This window comes from Aulostomus chinensis, chromosome 16, assembly GCF_037954235.1.
Source record: "Aulostomus chinensis isolate RoL2024-O1b breed Wild chromosome 16, RoL_Achi_v1.0, whole genome shotgun sequence".
NCBI classification, from domain to species: domain Eukaryota; kingdom Metazoa; phylum Chordata; class Actinopteri; order Syngnathiformes; family Aulostomidae; genus Aulostomus; species Aulostomus chinensis.
In genome coordinates this window covers 20,948,433-20,962,291 of record NC_141335.1, presented here as the reverse complement: position 1 = coordinate 20,962,291, position 13,859 = coordinate 20,948,433, and the positions used below count along the sequence as shown (strand labels likewise).

At 43.0% G+C, this 13,859-nt stretch overlaps 1 protein-coding gene across 2 annotated transcripts in view; it reads right to left on the bottom strand.

Annotated features, from left to right (window-relative positions):
• Positions 1-605: 605 nt before the first annotated feature.
• Positions 606-13,859, bottom strand: part of adgra1b (adhesion G protein-coupled receptor A1b) — a 185,236-nt gene continuing 171,982 nt past the window's right edge. The window contains exons 18-20 of one of the 2 annotated variants that reach the window (XM_086180610.1): positions 7,275-7,370; positions 4,529-5,172; positions 606-4,438 (exon numbers count right to left, since the gene is read on the bottom strand). In XM_086180610.1, the coding sequence (XP_086036736.1) occupies positions 3,744-4,438; positions 4,529-5,172; positions 7,275-7,370 (1,435 nt within the window). In that variant the 3' untranslated portion in view covers positions 606-3,743. Of the gene's footprint in view, positions 5,173-7,274; positions 7,371-13,859 lie in introns of both variants that reach the window. The other variant, XM_086180609.1, reaches the window with a different exon arrangement.

Here is a 13,859-nt window from a genome sequence, read left to right as displayed (position 1 = left end):
CCTCGGTTGCATTCACGTAAAAGGCAGTGTTGAGTGCAAGAGATGGAATGCACTGGCCAAAATACAAGGTCAGTAAATGTCTGTAGTTTAATAAAGCCATTGTGTTGTTTTAAACTGTTAACAGAATGTAAACTGGCTACTTCTGACACAATCTACACATATGTGTCGTCTGTTAACTCCATGCAAATGTCTTAAGTTGCTTTATGGCCAGTAAACAATGACCAGTGGATTGGAAAAAGTAGTCTTTGACTGGAAGTCTGCTGGCTACACCAGAGCCCCTGAATTACTGGCCCTTGTTCCCATAGCTGATGGGATACTGGATTGGCTCATAATAGCTTATCGATTTAAATATGAGAATGATAATTACATTGCAAAGTAATCAGTTAGTTATTGAATACACATTTCACTTTGAGCTTTTGTATTTGAGTTTTTCATTTGTGAGCTCATTGTTTTCTGACCTGCAAAGCCTTTTGGATATGCAGTTCCTTTCATCCAAACCGCCTCAGCCACCGTACATTAACCTGGCACTACGTAGGTGACGTTCACCATGTTGAGGTAAATGGTCTGCTCCTCATGCACACGTGGCGGACTCACAAACACAAGCCAGAGATGCTCTCATTTGTTGCATGGTGAAAAAATACATTTATTGGAATCAGTGTCAATGTAGAAAAAAGTGAAAACTGGCTTCAGGTTTTGTCACAGTACCACAGGTCAATATTCAAGGTGAGCCGAAGCTAAGCTAGCTCGCTTGCTCATGGAGGGCAGCACGTCTGCTACTGATACAGAGACGGTGGTCTAAAGTGGAACTATGATACCAAACAATCTCACAGACACTGAAAACTCAGGCTGCGCCGAAGACCCCAGTCGATACGTAAGTTGTCCAGCGATTAACCAAGACCTACGTTCTCTCGGTTTAATGTGAGTTTAGAGGAAGAGGCTGTTTTTAAATGTGTTCTTATAACTTGTGATACTGTTACAAATCCCTCTCCAATAACTACAAAGCTAGGGCCGCTGACTGCCAGCATCCAAGTGACTCAAAGGAGCCCATATTGTTTGATCAATCGTGGACCAATGTTTTTTCACTCACAACTGAGGCCCATTTTGTCCCCGACTCTGGAAATAACCCCAGAGCTCCATTCATGCATCATCTTTGATGTCTACCAGGGTTTTTCATCTTTAAAGCCTGTTATCCAAATAAAGGGAGTATCACATGAATATTTCTCTTTTCTTCGCTGCAGAAGTTACTTTTTTTTATATATCTCAAATATTTCTGTTTGAACAAACATCTCTATAATAAACAAGTGACAATTCTGGCAGGCCGAACGATATCATGGGTAGTGCATTTCTATTTCTGATATGACAGGATAAGTCTCACAACACATGGCGAGTCTGCATACTTTATGAAATCAGCTAAAATTGCAACAGAAAAAAAAAGGCATTGGAAAACAAAACAGACATTTCTAAACTCAGATACTGAGCATTAACATTAAGAGGTCAGTTTTTTTTTCTCCATACAACTTTCTTTACATATAGACTCATTTTATTCTTAAATATCTTAAATTTCATATAAAATAATTCGTCAGAAACCATTTTCTATATACACGGACGAGAGAGTGCACAGGATGGATAAAGAGATGGTGTGTGTGTGCATGCTGAGGTGGTTTTTGCAAGAGCAGGGTTTGCTGTGAGATTATATGTGCTGCATCGGTTGAAATTTTGAGATCATGACTGCGTTTGTCTCGCGTATCATCATTCATTAATCAAACAAGCGCTTTTTAAATCAACCTCTTTTTTGAGTGTTGATTCATGACACCGAATAAAACGACCCACACAAGCGTGCGCCTTAGGATCACTGACGGGAAATGAAATGTTTGACTGAAATGATACGCGGTAAGCTGCAGCATTCTTATTGGGTCAAGGCAAATAAAATGCCGACGGATGGAAGTTATTTTACAATGTTAAAACAGCACATATACACAAGCTACATACAACAGAGCATGCATGCTTTGGGTTTTCATCAAGAAAGATGAAAATTAAATCAAATAAAACAAGGTTGCATTTGCTCAAGTCTGCCTTGTGTCATATTGTGGCTTTAAAGTAATCCTTCACCCAAGAAATCCTTCACCCAAGAAATCTAATTTATCTTTCAGGTACTTGCAACAAGGTGTCTTGAGCTTGCAAACATGGTTCTTTTTTTTCCTCCTGCGTTTCTGCTTCTTTACTCCAGAATAAAGAAAGAAGCAGCCGTGTTTATACTGAAGCTAATGGCAAGTTACAACTAATTACAGCAAATCTGTCTAAAATCGCAACTCTTGAATCTCATTGTCCGGTATAATCCATGTCCTCTCTATGCAGCAGTGTGTTAAGTAATCCACAAACACCTTGATTTGAGCTAAAAACAAGTTCAGTTCAGTTTGACGTTACCATGAATGGAACTGGTAGTGTTATAGTTTGTTTTTAGCTCAGATCAAAGTTTTGTGGATTACTGAACTGGATAAAGAAGACATGGATTATACTGTGGGTTATACTGTTGTGCTGTTGTTTGGTTGACATTGTTAGTTCAAAGTTACTGTTAGCTTCACGGTTAATACACATGGCTGGCTCTTTCTGCATTCTAGGGTTCTAAGGTAGTAAGGGAAAAGGGTTTAAAAAAAAAAAAAAACAACATCTGTGAGCTGGTACCTGAAAGGCAAAATACACTTTTTGGGTGAAGTCCTGATATAACCACAGTTGGAGGCTGTTTATTATCTTGTATCAAAAGGGAAAATAACAGGATATTGGTCGCAGGCAGGTAGATTAAGCAGCTTGTTGTCTTTTATAATCACATTCTTTCTGCACCAAAAAAAAAATCAGATTTTACAGACTCAAATGTGCGAGCTGATTAGAAGAGAGAGAGGAAAAAAAAATACCCTGCACAATAATTTGGCAATGAAATCGCTGTGAGGACCTGGCTCTGTGTGTTAACAAAGCTGCACTGGATCCGATGACTCAGTGACACAAACTCTCTATTCACAATAGTTGTTGCTTTTGATGGTGCTGTTATTTTACTTCTCTCCAGAAAAAAGAAACAAAGACATCATACAGACAGCACGATCAATACCAACCTGGATGCTTCATTTTCTCTTGTTTTTAATTGTCTTTACTGGCATCCGCACGTCTTCTAGCAAGCAACAGTATCTTTGTATGTTAATTAGAAAATCTCTAGATATTCACAGCTGTTTGGCAAAAACACCCATGAAGTCTAAAATTGCTGGTTTAGTCGTCTAAAACATGGATGCCAAGAGTTCTTGGAGGTTCACTGTCATTGTTGACTATTTGATGGACTCAAAGTGTAAAAAAATCTTGCAGCGTGTTGCCTTTGAGCACTAACACAAATATTCATACATACAACCATTCATTTTCTTGTATATATAGAGATCTGTAGTACTATGGAACAGTGGGAATACCGTCAGTTACATCTGATGGTATGCTGTTGTGACACACATTTTACAAATTCTTCTTGATGGAAGAGATTCTGTTCTGTGTATGGACGCTCCTCACCGAACGTTTTACGTGAAACCAGATTTCTGTACAGTAAAACAGCACACATACAAACATGAGGACATTAAAATAAGAGGATCCCACACTGATTCCGATGGTTAAAATGTCATTCAATTCTTTTTCTTTTTTTATTCTAGAAAGGGAGGCAAGAGTTTAAATTTGGCGGGACAGGGTGTTGCACTCCCCTGTTGTTCCAGCCCAGACTACACAGTAGTTTCATTCTTCCAGGGTCCAGTGCGTATATTCCCTGTGCTGTCTGAGGTGTACAGGAGGCCTTCATGCAGGCCCCCCTTTAGAATCCCATTCTGATTGGGTGGGTTCTGGGGGTAGGATTGTCTGCGCGGGGCGTGCATCTCTAGATGGTGATGTGTTGCCAGTGGGTCCTCCTCAGCCACTTTGCTGCAGCCGCACAGGAAGACGCCTGTGTCGCCTGCCTCTGCCGGGCACATCGAGGGGAAGAGGTCTGCCTTGGTGCAGCAGATGTGCCGGTGGCAGGGGTTATGGCACGCCAGGGCCTCGTGTGTGGTTGCTGCAGCAGCGTGGCATGTGTGATGCCCATCGTGGTGGCCCTCATGGACCAGATGTGGACAGATGTGGGTGTGACGCTCATGTGTGCTGTGGGGGCTATCAGTGTGTGAGCTGTGCACACTGCCTCCGTCCACACTGGAGGGGATGTGATAGGCGTATTCCCTCTCACTCCCTGCTCCACAAGCACCGGCTGTGGCCCGGCGGCTGAAATGGCGGCCTTTAGTCCTGGTACTACTCTTCAGGCAGGGGTGTAACTGGATCCCTGGGCGGTAACCCTCTGGGTCGGCATGTAGCAGTACGTGTGTTGCCGCAGGCTCCTCCTCCATCAGCTGCTGGCTATGCAAGGCAGCGCAGCACGGCGTCACCGGTGCTAGACACGTCACATGATTTTGTGAGGATGGAAGGGCAGCGTGTTTACAGTGACCTAAGCTACTATGACTGCAGCTCATCAGTGCTTTACCCTGACATGGTGAGTCATGGTGGCAGTGGCTGTGACCGTGGCCATGTCCCGGGGTATCTCCGTTCACGTTGACCTTGGGCCGAGCTTGAGCAGGTGCATGGGCACCCGTGCAGGCGTTGGCGCGTCGTCCGGGACAACAGGAACACCAGCAATGCCAGACGTCATCCCGCTTGGCACAATGATGGATGAGGATAAAGAGGCCAAGGGTGACAGAGAAGGCACCATATAGGCAGCTGAAGATCATGTCCAGGAAGTGGCCCTGTGTCACTGCCAGAGCCCCAAAAGTCCAGGTGGCCAGGAACAGGAAGAGAGTGAAGGCCGCTGTGCGTAACTGAGCCTTGAAGGAGTGCTCATTGGCCAGCAGCGCGGGATTTATAGGGACTCCTGGGCAGCCAGCGGGGCAGTGGCTCCCGCTGGGCTGGGCAGTCATGGCCCCCGGCTCTGCTCCCTGCTGGCAATGCGTCGGCATGTCGACGGAAGCCAGCCTCTGCTGCTCCTCTGTCAGCTGCTTGAGCTCGTACTTCTTTTCAGGGTGGCGCCGCAGCTGCATGAAGGTACAGAGGAAGTAGATGCATGTCACCAGGACGATGAAGGCCACTGGGCCAAAGAAGGCTCCCAAGCTGGGCTCCCAGGCCATCCAGCAGCTGCACCAAACATAGACACCAGCAGATTTATGCATGTTTTTCATCAGTAGAACATTCAACTCTATGATTTGATTTAACATGTTGTCAGTGCCGCATTTAACTAGGACATGAGAGCAATCAATCGAAATACACATAAACTGCTTGTTCAACAAAGAAATGTACGACAGAGTGAGGGTGGATGATAAAAATATGTAAAAGTAAAATAATCTATATGGAGAGAAACATCCTGGTTATATTTTAGACAGCATCTAATAAATTAAATGTTTTAATTCTATATTACTAAATGATTCTTGTTCTTTCACCTCTAACACTTTCAGCTCATGCAAAACTTTCATTTCATCTGAGCATTGTAAGTGTGCATGTCTGTGTACTTAACTGTGTATTCATACATCTTAACATTGACATTCAAGTATCACTGCACCCAAAAAGTGTATTCTGTCTTTCAGGTACCAAAAATTTATGTCTTGAGCTCACAAACACATTTCGTTCACCTCCTCTTCACTTCTTTGTGACTCCATATGCAGAAAGAGCCCGCTACATATATTTAGCTAGGAGCTAATAGTGACTGGAGGCTAACATCAATTGCAGGAACAAAAACCAAGCAAAACTGTCCAAAAACGTCTGTTTACAAACTCTCAAGCACATCATCCGGTATAATCCACATGTCCTTTATCCAGCAGTATGCTCTGTAATCCACAATCACAATGATTTGAGAGAGAAACAAATAACACCCTTTCCCACTAATAAAGGACAACTGATCTTGGTTCTCTTGTGAGGAGACGAGGAGTTCTGTATTTGCCCAAGGTGCATCATGTTTGACATCCCACATGCAGTCATTGCACTGGAAAGAAGTCATCGACGTTATCAAAACAGCACCGGAGTGAAGTATCTTGGGCGTGCATACAGTCTTGATAGCCACAGTTAAAGCAGCATGGAGGACAGCGGCAGAGTTCCTGATGTACATTTCATTGTCTGTTTTTCTGACTCAGCACATACAAGGTGGAGGAGGAGGCAAGAAGCTTTCATTCCTTCATTTGTATTGTTGATAGTGGAGTGACATCTCGTTGGTCTGAGATTGGAGGCGTTGGAAGAGGGTTGCAAATGACTGCTTTTGCATGGGCTTAGTGTTCCCATTAATGCCGATCAGAGCCGAGCTGATATCCGTGCCTTCAGCAGGGTCATTTCACCAGGGATTGAATGCCAATTAAAGCTGTTCCCATGGAAGAAAAAAGCCTGCTGTTTTTTTCTGCCAGTGGGAAAAAGGCTTTCCTGCAGCCAGTTGGTCACTACCATGCACCAGTGTGAGTGAGCTGGTTTGAATGAATGCACCAATGTTTAAAATTGGTTTGTTTTCGGCTCAGATCATTTCATCAGATTCATGTTTGTGGGCTAATGAGCATACAATAAAGAAGACTTGGATTATACCAGATAACGTGTGTGGGAGTTTGGAAGTTTTGGGCCAGTTTTGCTGTTGTTATCCGTCAGTCACGGGGCGGCACGGTGGTGCAGTGGTTAGCACTGTCGCAAGAAGGTTCCTGGTTCGAGCCCCGGCTCGGGCAATAGGATCTTTCTGTGTGGAGTCTGCATGTTCTCCCTGTGCCTGCGTGGGTTCTCTCTGGTACTCCAGCTTCCTCCCACAGTCCAAAGACATGCAATTGGGGACGAGGCTGATTGATACTCTAAATTGACTGTAAACGTGGCTGTGAATGTGAATGGTTGTCTGTCTATATGCGTTGGCCCTGCAATGGACTGGTGACTCGTCCAGGGTGAACCCCGCCGCTTGCCTGAAGGCTGCTGGGATAGGCTCCACCCCCCCACCCCCCCGTGACCCTTAACAGAAGCGGTAGAAAATGAATGGATGGATGGCATCCGTCAGTCACCGTTACCTTCGAGCTAAACACATGTGGCTGGCTCTTTCTGCATTCTGGAGTCACAAAGGAGTGATCCAGGAGGGAAAAAAGCATCCTTATGAGCTCAATCAACCTACGTATGAGTGTTTGAGAGGCAAAATACACTTTTTATGTAAAATGGTTCATTTAAAAGAAACCTGTAAAGACTTGGGTGTCAACAAATGCTGTAGCTTAACATCATCTGGAACTTACTACGGCGCTTGCTCCCCGCTGCCATAGTTGTCTATGTTGACGGCTGCTGTAACCCCACAGATGATTAGGGGCACTCCACCGCTGACTAAATAAAATCTGTCAGAGGACAAAGGGACAAAGAGAAAGAGAAAGAGAGATATATAAATGTGATGCATTTCAAAATCCCACATTTCACAACTGGATTAATGCAGCCAAATATGTCTGAGCAATAGTAGTAGACACACTAGACAGATAATAACCAACAGATCGAAACAGACAAAGTGACAGATACGATTATACACTTGTTGAGCGAGCAGAGCTCTCAGCTCACCCCAAATAACCCTACATTTGCTCTATTCAATGAACAGATCAGGACGCTGAGAAACAGGCGTGAGCTGACACATCTGTGCTTCCCCCTCATGCCTGAAATATGACAGTCTTTCAAAAAAAAAAAAAAAAAACAGGAACTGTGTCATTTTTCAGCTCATCAATACAGTTGGTTTCCAACCAAGATCCACATCTGTTGCTTATCAACACAAACATGAGTAACTTTAGCTCTCATTGCTGCAATTCAGAGCATCTGCTGTTTGTAAGAGATGAGAGGATGTGAAGAGAATTTGAGCAGATTATTTCCCAACAATCCAGCACGAGAGCATTCAGAGGCAGACATCAACTTGCATCTGAGTCTACTGGTAAAGCCTTGAATGTTTCCCATAGCGATAAGAATAATTCAATCGATCTACTTAACAGTATTTTCAAGTAAGCAGGGGTCATTTGAATAATAATGACATCATAAACAAAATATTGTTATTAGGGATGCATGATGACGTAGGTACATCATCGGTGTACACAGATATTGCTTATTTTCAAAATATATGAGTACTGGCCTGGTAGTTTTCCTTACATTTTTTTGTTTGTTTATCATTCACGATGATAAAACAACAATAAATATGATTTATTGACTTTTGCGGACATACATCAAAATTCACAATATTTACATGTCTTTGCAGTAGTATGTGAATATCATATCAAGTTGTTTTTGATACATATTTCCTTGACGTTGCCAAATAATCTATCGACAAAATCAGTTGTAAAATGAATCGTTTGTGTTTTGCTTGTTTGATGCAGAATCAATTCCATATGTAACGTTCATATTTATTAAGCTGCCACGTGCTTGCATCTTTGATCGTTTTTGAGATTCTGCACGTAAATTATGCTCATGTATTTATTTGCTGTATTTGTTTGTTCAAATTATTTTGAGAAATCTAACACAGAAACTACATCCTACATCGAGATTAAACTATCACAGCAAATTCAATCAAAACTTCCCGTGATATGTGATGCAGTGAGCATAATGAATAAAAAAGGCCTTTTTTTTCAGAATCAAGGCGTTTGTGTGCATGTGTTTGCATATGGAAACCTACGCCCTTGTTAACAAGTTTGTCAACATACAGGAGTTGTGAGATTTGTGTAAACAGCTGCCTGGAGACCAGGTTTACACAGAGTTTAGTGGAGTGGTTCTGAAATAAAGAGTGTCTGCAAATATCAAAGGGAGTTGTTCTGTGCTTGTGAAATCAGCCTCAGCAGGTGAGTAATTGATAGATGATGGCAGTCACGAATACAAGCAGTGAGTCCCAAAGCTGTGAAAAATAGCGACAAACAATCCAATTAGTCACAATCAGATGCTGATGTGTGACGTCAGACGCCAGGCTCAGGAAGGCTGGATCAATCATTATTTCCCCCAATAATATAATGTGCTGTACTTAGCAACTTGGCATCAGTAAGTCATGCTTCAAATATGCAGACTGCTAATTATGCCCTGAACATCCTCCGCAGGCTTGGCCCCGCCTGTGTCGCTCTCTGCTGCACCGCCTGATGAAATCTAAGTCCTCCAGGAAGCCATATTGTCTAGATAAGCTTTTCATAACATGACTGTGGATGTAAACCAACACGTCTGTGGAGGAAAGATGCTGGACAGAGCATTGCTGTGTGAATGAGGAGGTGAGAGAGTTCAGCAAGAGCTTCCTTGAACTGGGCAGGAGGATTGTTTTGAGCTGTACAAGAAGCTTTTTGTTTCATGCCGTTGTGAGACTGCAGCTTGACCTCATATTGGTTTGGTGTAAAACACTCCTTGATGTGTCAAACGTACGAGCACAGAAGACCTGGATGACTGAGAATATTCACAAATACATAACACGGAACATGGTTGGGGCCTTTGGAACACTTATTATTGACTATGTTTACATGCAGAACCACATTCCATTTAAAGTCTATATTCCTGCTGTGGAAATACTCTGAACAAGGTGTTTATATGTGCCGCAGCTGTGGAAATACTCCCCTTTACATGTTAGTTGGTATATTCCAAATAAACTATTCTTGGCATGTGGGAAATGGCACGTGCTATGAGGCCGCCCCATTTCCAGTTCGTTGCAACCTCGCTCAACTTGCATTCATTTAAATTTCATTCAACTTCTTCATAACAAAAATTCAAACATATCACAGTCAAAATAACAAACTAATTGTCTCAAGTGCAGGGGGCAAATGTAACCTAATTATATAAACACTACTCAGTCAATCTGGCCGGTTTTGACCCGTGTGTTGCAGAATATTGTCGTATTCTGATTGATACACAATATAGTGTTCATGTAAAGGTGATTATTGTTACTCAGTATATCCTACGCTCTGACTGTCCTTCAGACATGAATAATACACATCCTAAAGGTGTAATTAATGGTGTGTTCAGGCAGCTGACAATTATAACGACAGGCAAGAGGCTACATGGCCGCCACTAATCTGATTCGGTTTCTGCTGACAGAATACAGAACAGATTAGGATCCGTTGATCGAAACAGTGTCGAATAAAGTTTTTGTGGCTTTGAGATAGTGTAAGGCTTTTTTCCCGATTTTGCTATGACACAATCTGAATCAGTCCTTTCTCCTCCTTGATGTGTGTAAAACCTCTCCTTCCAGAGAGGATAAAGAGCACGGACAAATAATCTAGTCACCACACATATAAATAACACGAGGACCAACCAAGCTCAAGAGATCTATATTTGAACAATCAGTATTACTCATATTTGAACAGCTACAGTTATGCTGAGCATGATACATAGTTAGCCACATTGCTCGCATTAAGTTAGCCACATAAAAAGAATTACCTGTGTGAGGAAAACAAGTTTACTCAACTGAGTGTCATTAGTCATCACAAATGTTGCGTACTACTGGAACTACTAAATCAAAAGCCCACAGGGCAGTTTTATTTGTGATGTTTTCAGCACAAACCAAATACTGGTTCGGTAGGGAGGCAAAACTAAACCAACCCCCTGCAAACCATTGTGTGCGCACCTTAAGGTTTACTTTGCACACGAGAACTGTAATTTTCGAGAAGGGACAGTAGTAATATGAGGTTGTGTGTATGATGTAATTCGTTCATTTAAGCTCAGTGTGAGGGTCTCTGTGTTTTGCTTGTGCTTGTTGGGGATGTGGGGGTGTGTTCTTTTTCTTCATGAACAAAACAAATCAAAAAGAGACAAAATCTAAACCGCGACCCCACTACTGCAATAGTAACTCAACTGTGGGCTTGCTGTACCATTGCACCCTGAGTGTTCGGGGTATTCGGCTACCTCGGAGGTTGGGAATTTCCAACTTTCTGACCCTGAGGCAGATACGTGTATTTGCGAACTCAGATTGCCATCTTTTGCTTCCCTCTTTTGGCGCTCTAGCACTAATATCCATGGAGACAATGAGAGCTTGTCGCCTCCATAGCTTCCATGACACATTTTTGTTATCTTGGCCACAAACTCAAACTCCCTGCATTTGAGCAGAACCCCAACATTGTTCAATCAGCCTTGCGATTGTTGAACAGCCTGGAGCAAAAGAGTTTCTGAGGTTAAAATAGTCACCACCTTTACTACCCTCCATGCAACTCTCTTCCTCTGCCAGAGAAGTTCAACAGACGAAACTCAGCAACACCTTTCACTTCTTTCCGAGTGTTGACTACGTTTCTGACATCGAACATGACAACAAATCAAGAAAAAAAAAAAACAGAAAGGAAGCTCCCACTGCAGTGAGAATGGGTAACAATTGGCTTTTGTTAGCAGATTTATGCGGGGTAACAAAACCTGTGTGTAAAGGGTGATACACACAAACGATGTAGGCAAGTATGTGAACAACGATGTAACTGCATCACAGCAAGTATATGATGAGCTTTCAAAATTCAATGCAGTAACAACACTAATCCCCGGCAGCTCCCTTGCTGCTCCGTCCTTGTGTGCTCGCTTTGCACTGTCATCCACTTTCCTCCACAACACTATGCTATTTCCTCTTCCATCCTGTTCAATCTCAACCTCTGTCACTGATCTAACCTTTGCACCACTCCATCTTCCTCCATCCTCATCCTTCGTTTCCTCCCGTCTATGTCCTCTCTCTCCCTCTCTGTCTCTCTCTGTCTCTCTCTGTCTCTCTCTCTCTCTCTCTCTCTCTCACACAATCTGTCCTCCGTCACACAGCACCGTCCCGAAAATTCAATTACAATCAAGATGTTTGTCTGGATGGTTCAGTGCGGGATGGTGGGAAGGGGAGGCAAAGGAGAGATGGGGGTGACGGGGGGGGGGGGGGGTTGGCTGGCGACATTACCAGCCTGTCACTGTCTCTATGTGGAACGGTTTCCCCAGAGGACCCTACTTCAACAGAAAGCCATTTACACACCCGTCAGCAAGATAAGCGTAAATGAGAAGAACTAGTGGAATATAAAAGCACACTTCGCGTTTTAACCCTTGAGCCCCTTTCATCACCTGAAGAAGGGCCTGCATGTGCTCAACACCATTTACATGCAAGAAAATAAGTATAATCTGAGCAATGATTGAACTGTCCAATGACAATATTGCCTCTGAGTGCAAAAAGTCTATAAACACACAATTTTTGAGACTGTTAGATAAACAAATGACTATGTGTATGCAAAGCTGCTTTTTTGAAGGATTTTAAAAACAGCAATCACCTGATATAAACAGACCCTGAAGTGCCTTTTAGCCGATAGCTACACCCTGTGCTACCCTCCGTCTTTGTTCCTCTGCTCATACACTGTCCTCTGATACGTACTGTCCTCTCTCTGGACCTGGTCCAGGATATACATAGCACAACTAAGAACAACTGATGCTCATCAAGCTCAAGCACAGGCCAGAGGCTTATGGGTAAATATGTACTCATCTACAGCTAAAACCGGCACAACGGAATGCGTTCTAATAAACAAAGAGAGTAGCAGTGTAACAGGACACCATTATCCCTCTCTGTTTACTGAGAAATTTGACATAACTAATGAAAACCTCACTATCTGTCTAATAACCACGCAAATTGAATAATAAAATCCAGGAGCCACTTCTCAGTAGTACTTTGGTTTGACAGAATTCAACTTCTAGCCAGACACACAAACACACACACCAACCAAATATACAGGGGGCGGGGCATAGAGTGAGTATGGCGCTTCATTTAGATTGGACTGTCAAATTGCTGTTGGTCGTTTTCCTTGTCAAGCAAATTTTAAGTGAATAGTATATGTCACAGAACAAGATTTGCGGAGTAAAGCAGGAGTGTTTCCATCAAATGGTTGGAGCCAATAGAACAGCCTTCTAGAATAGGCTAGGCTGGTGCAGTGGTTAGCACTGTCACCTCACAGCAAGAAGGTTCAAGGTTCGAGGTCTTTCTGTGTGGAGTCTGCATGTTCTCCCTGTTCCTGTGTGGGTTCTCTCTGTGTACTCCAGCTTCCTCCCATAGTCCAAAGACATCAAGAGGGGACGAGGCTGATTGATACTCTAAATTGACCGTAGGTGTGAATGTGAGTGTGAATGGTTGTCTGTCTATGTGTGTTGGCCCTGTGATAGACTGGCGACCTGTCCAGGGTGAATCCCGCCTCTTGCCCGAAGGCTGCTGGTTTTGGCTCTACCCCCCACCCCCCGGAACCCTTAACAGGATAAGTGGAAGAAAATGGATGGATGGATGGATGGGATAGGCTAGGAGAAGAGGCATCTGTGTGGGAATAACGGGGCAAACCCTGGAGGAATTACCTTTGCTTGATCAAGTTATAATTGTCGTTGGGCATGTTGAGAGCTGTCCGGAAGGGAAGGTAAAGTTTGAGAATATTTTTGTAAACGACAACACATTAAATATTCCCCACGTAAAAGCTTCTTCAAATGAAGGATTTTATTTCCCATTTTGCACAATTCCTTTTCAAAAAGAGCAATCAACACACACCTCAAGTGAACATAAGACCTTGCATGCTTTTTTTCAAATTTCCCTCAACCGTTTCTAATGCGACAATTCAAAAAGTGTGCATCAAAATACACTGATGGAAACCTGTAGAATGCTTTAAAGATTGGTCAATTTGTGGTGTTGTAGTCATGCCCCTGTAAGATGTGGTTATGCTTGAATTGTTGTGGAAGAGAAACATGTTTGTGAGGTCAAGAAATGGCTGAAACTGGAATTAACACTAAACTAGACCAAGCTGATGTTTCTGTCGCATGTGTTCCGTGTGTTAATGTCACAGCAAAACTGTCCAGAAAACTTTCTTTCCATCCTTATCTATTTCTTTTCTGAAATGTGTTCAGATCCATGG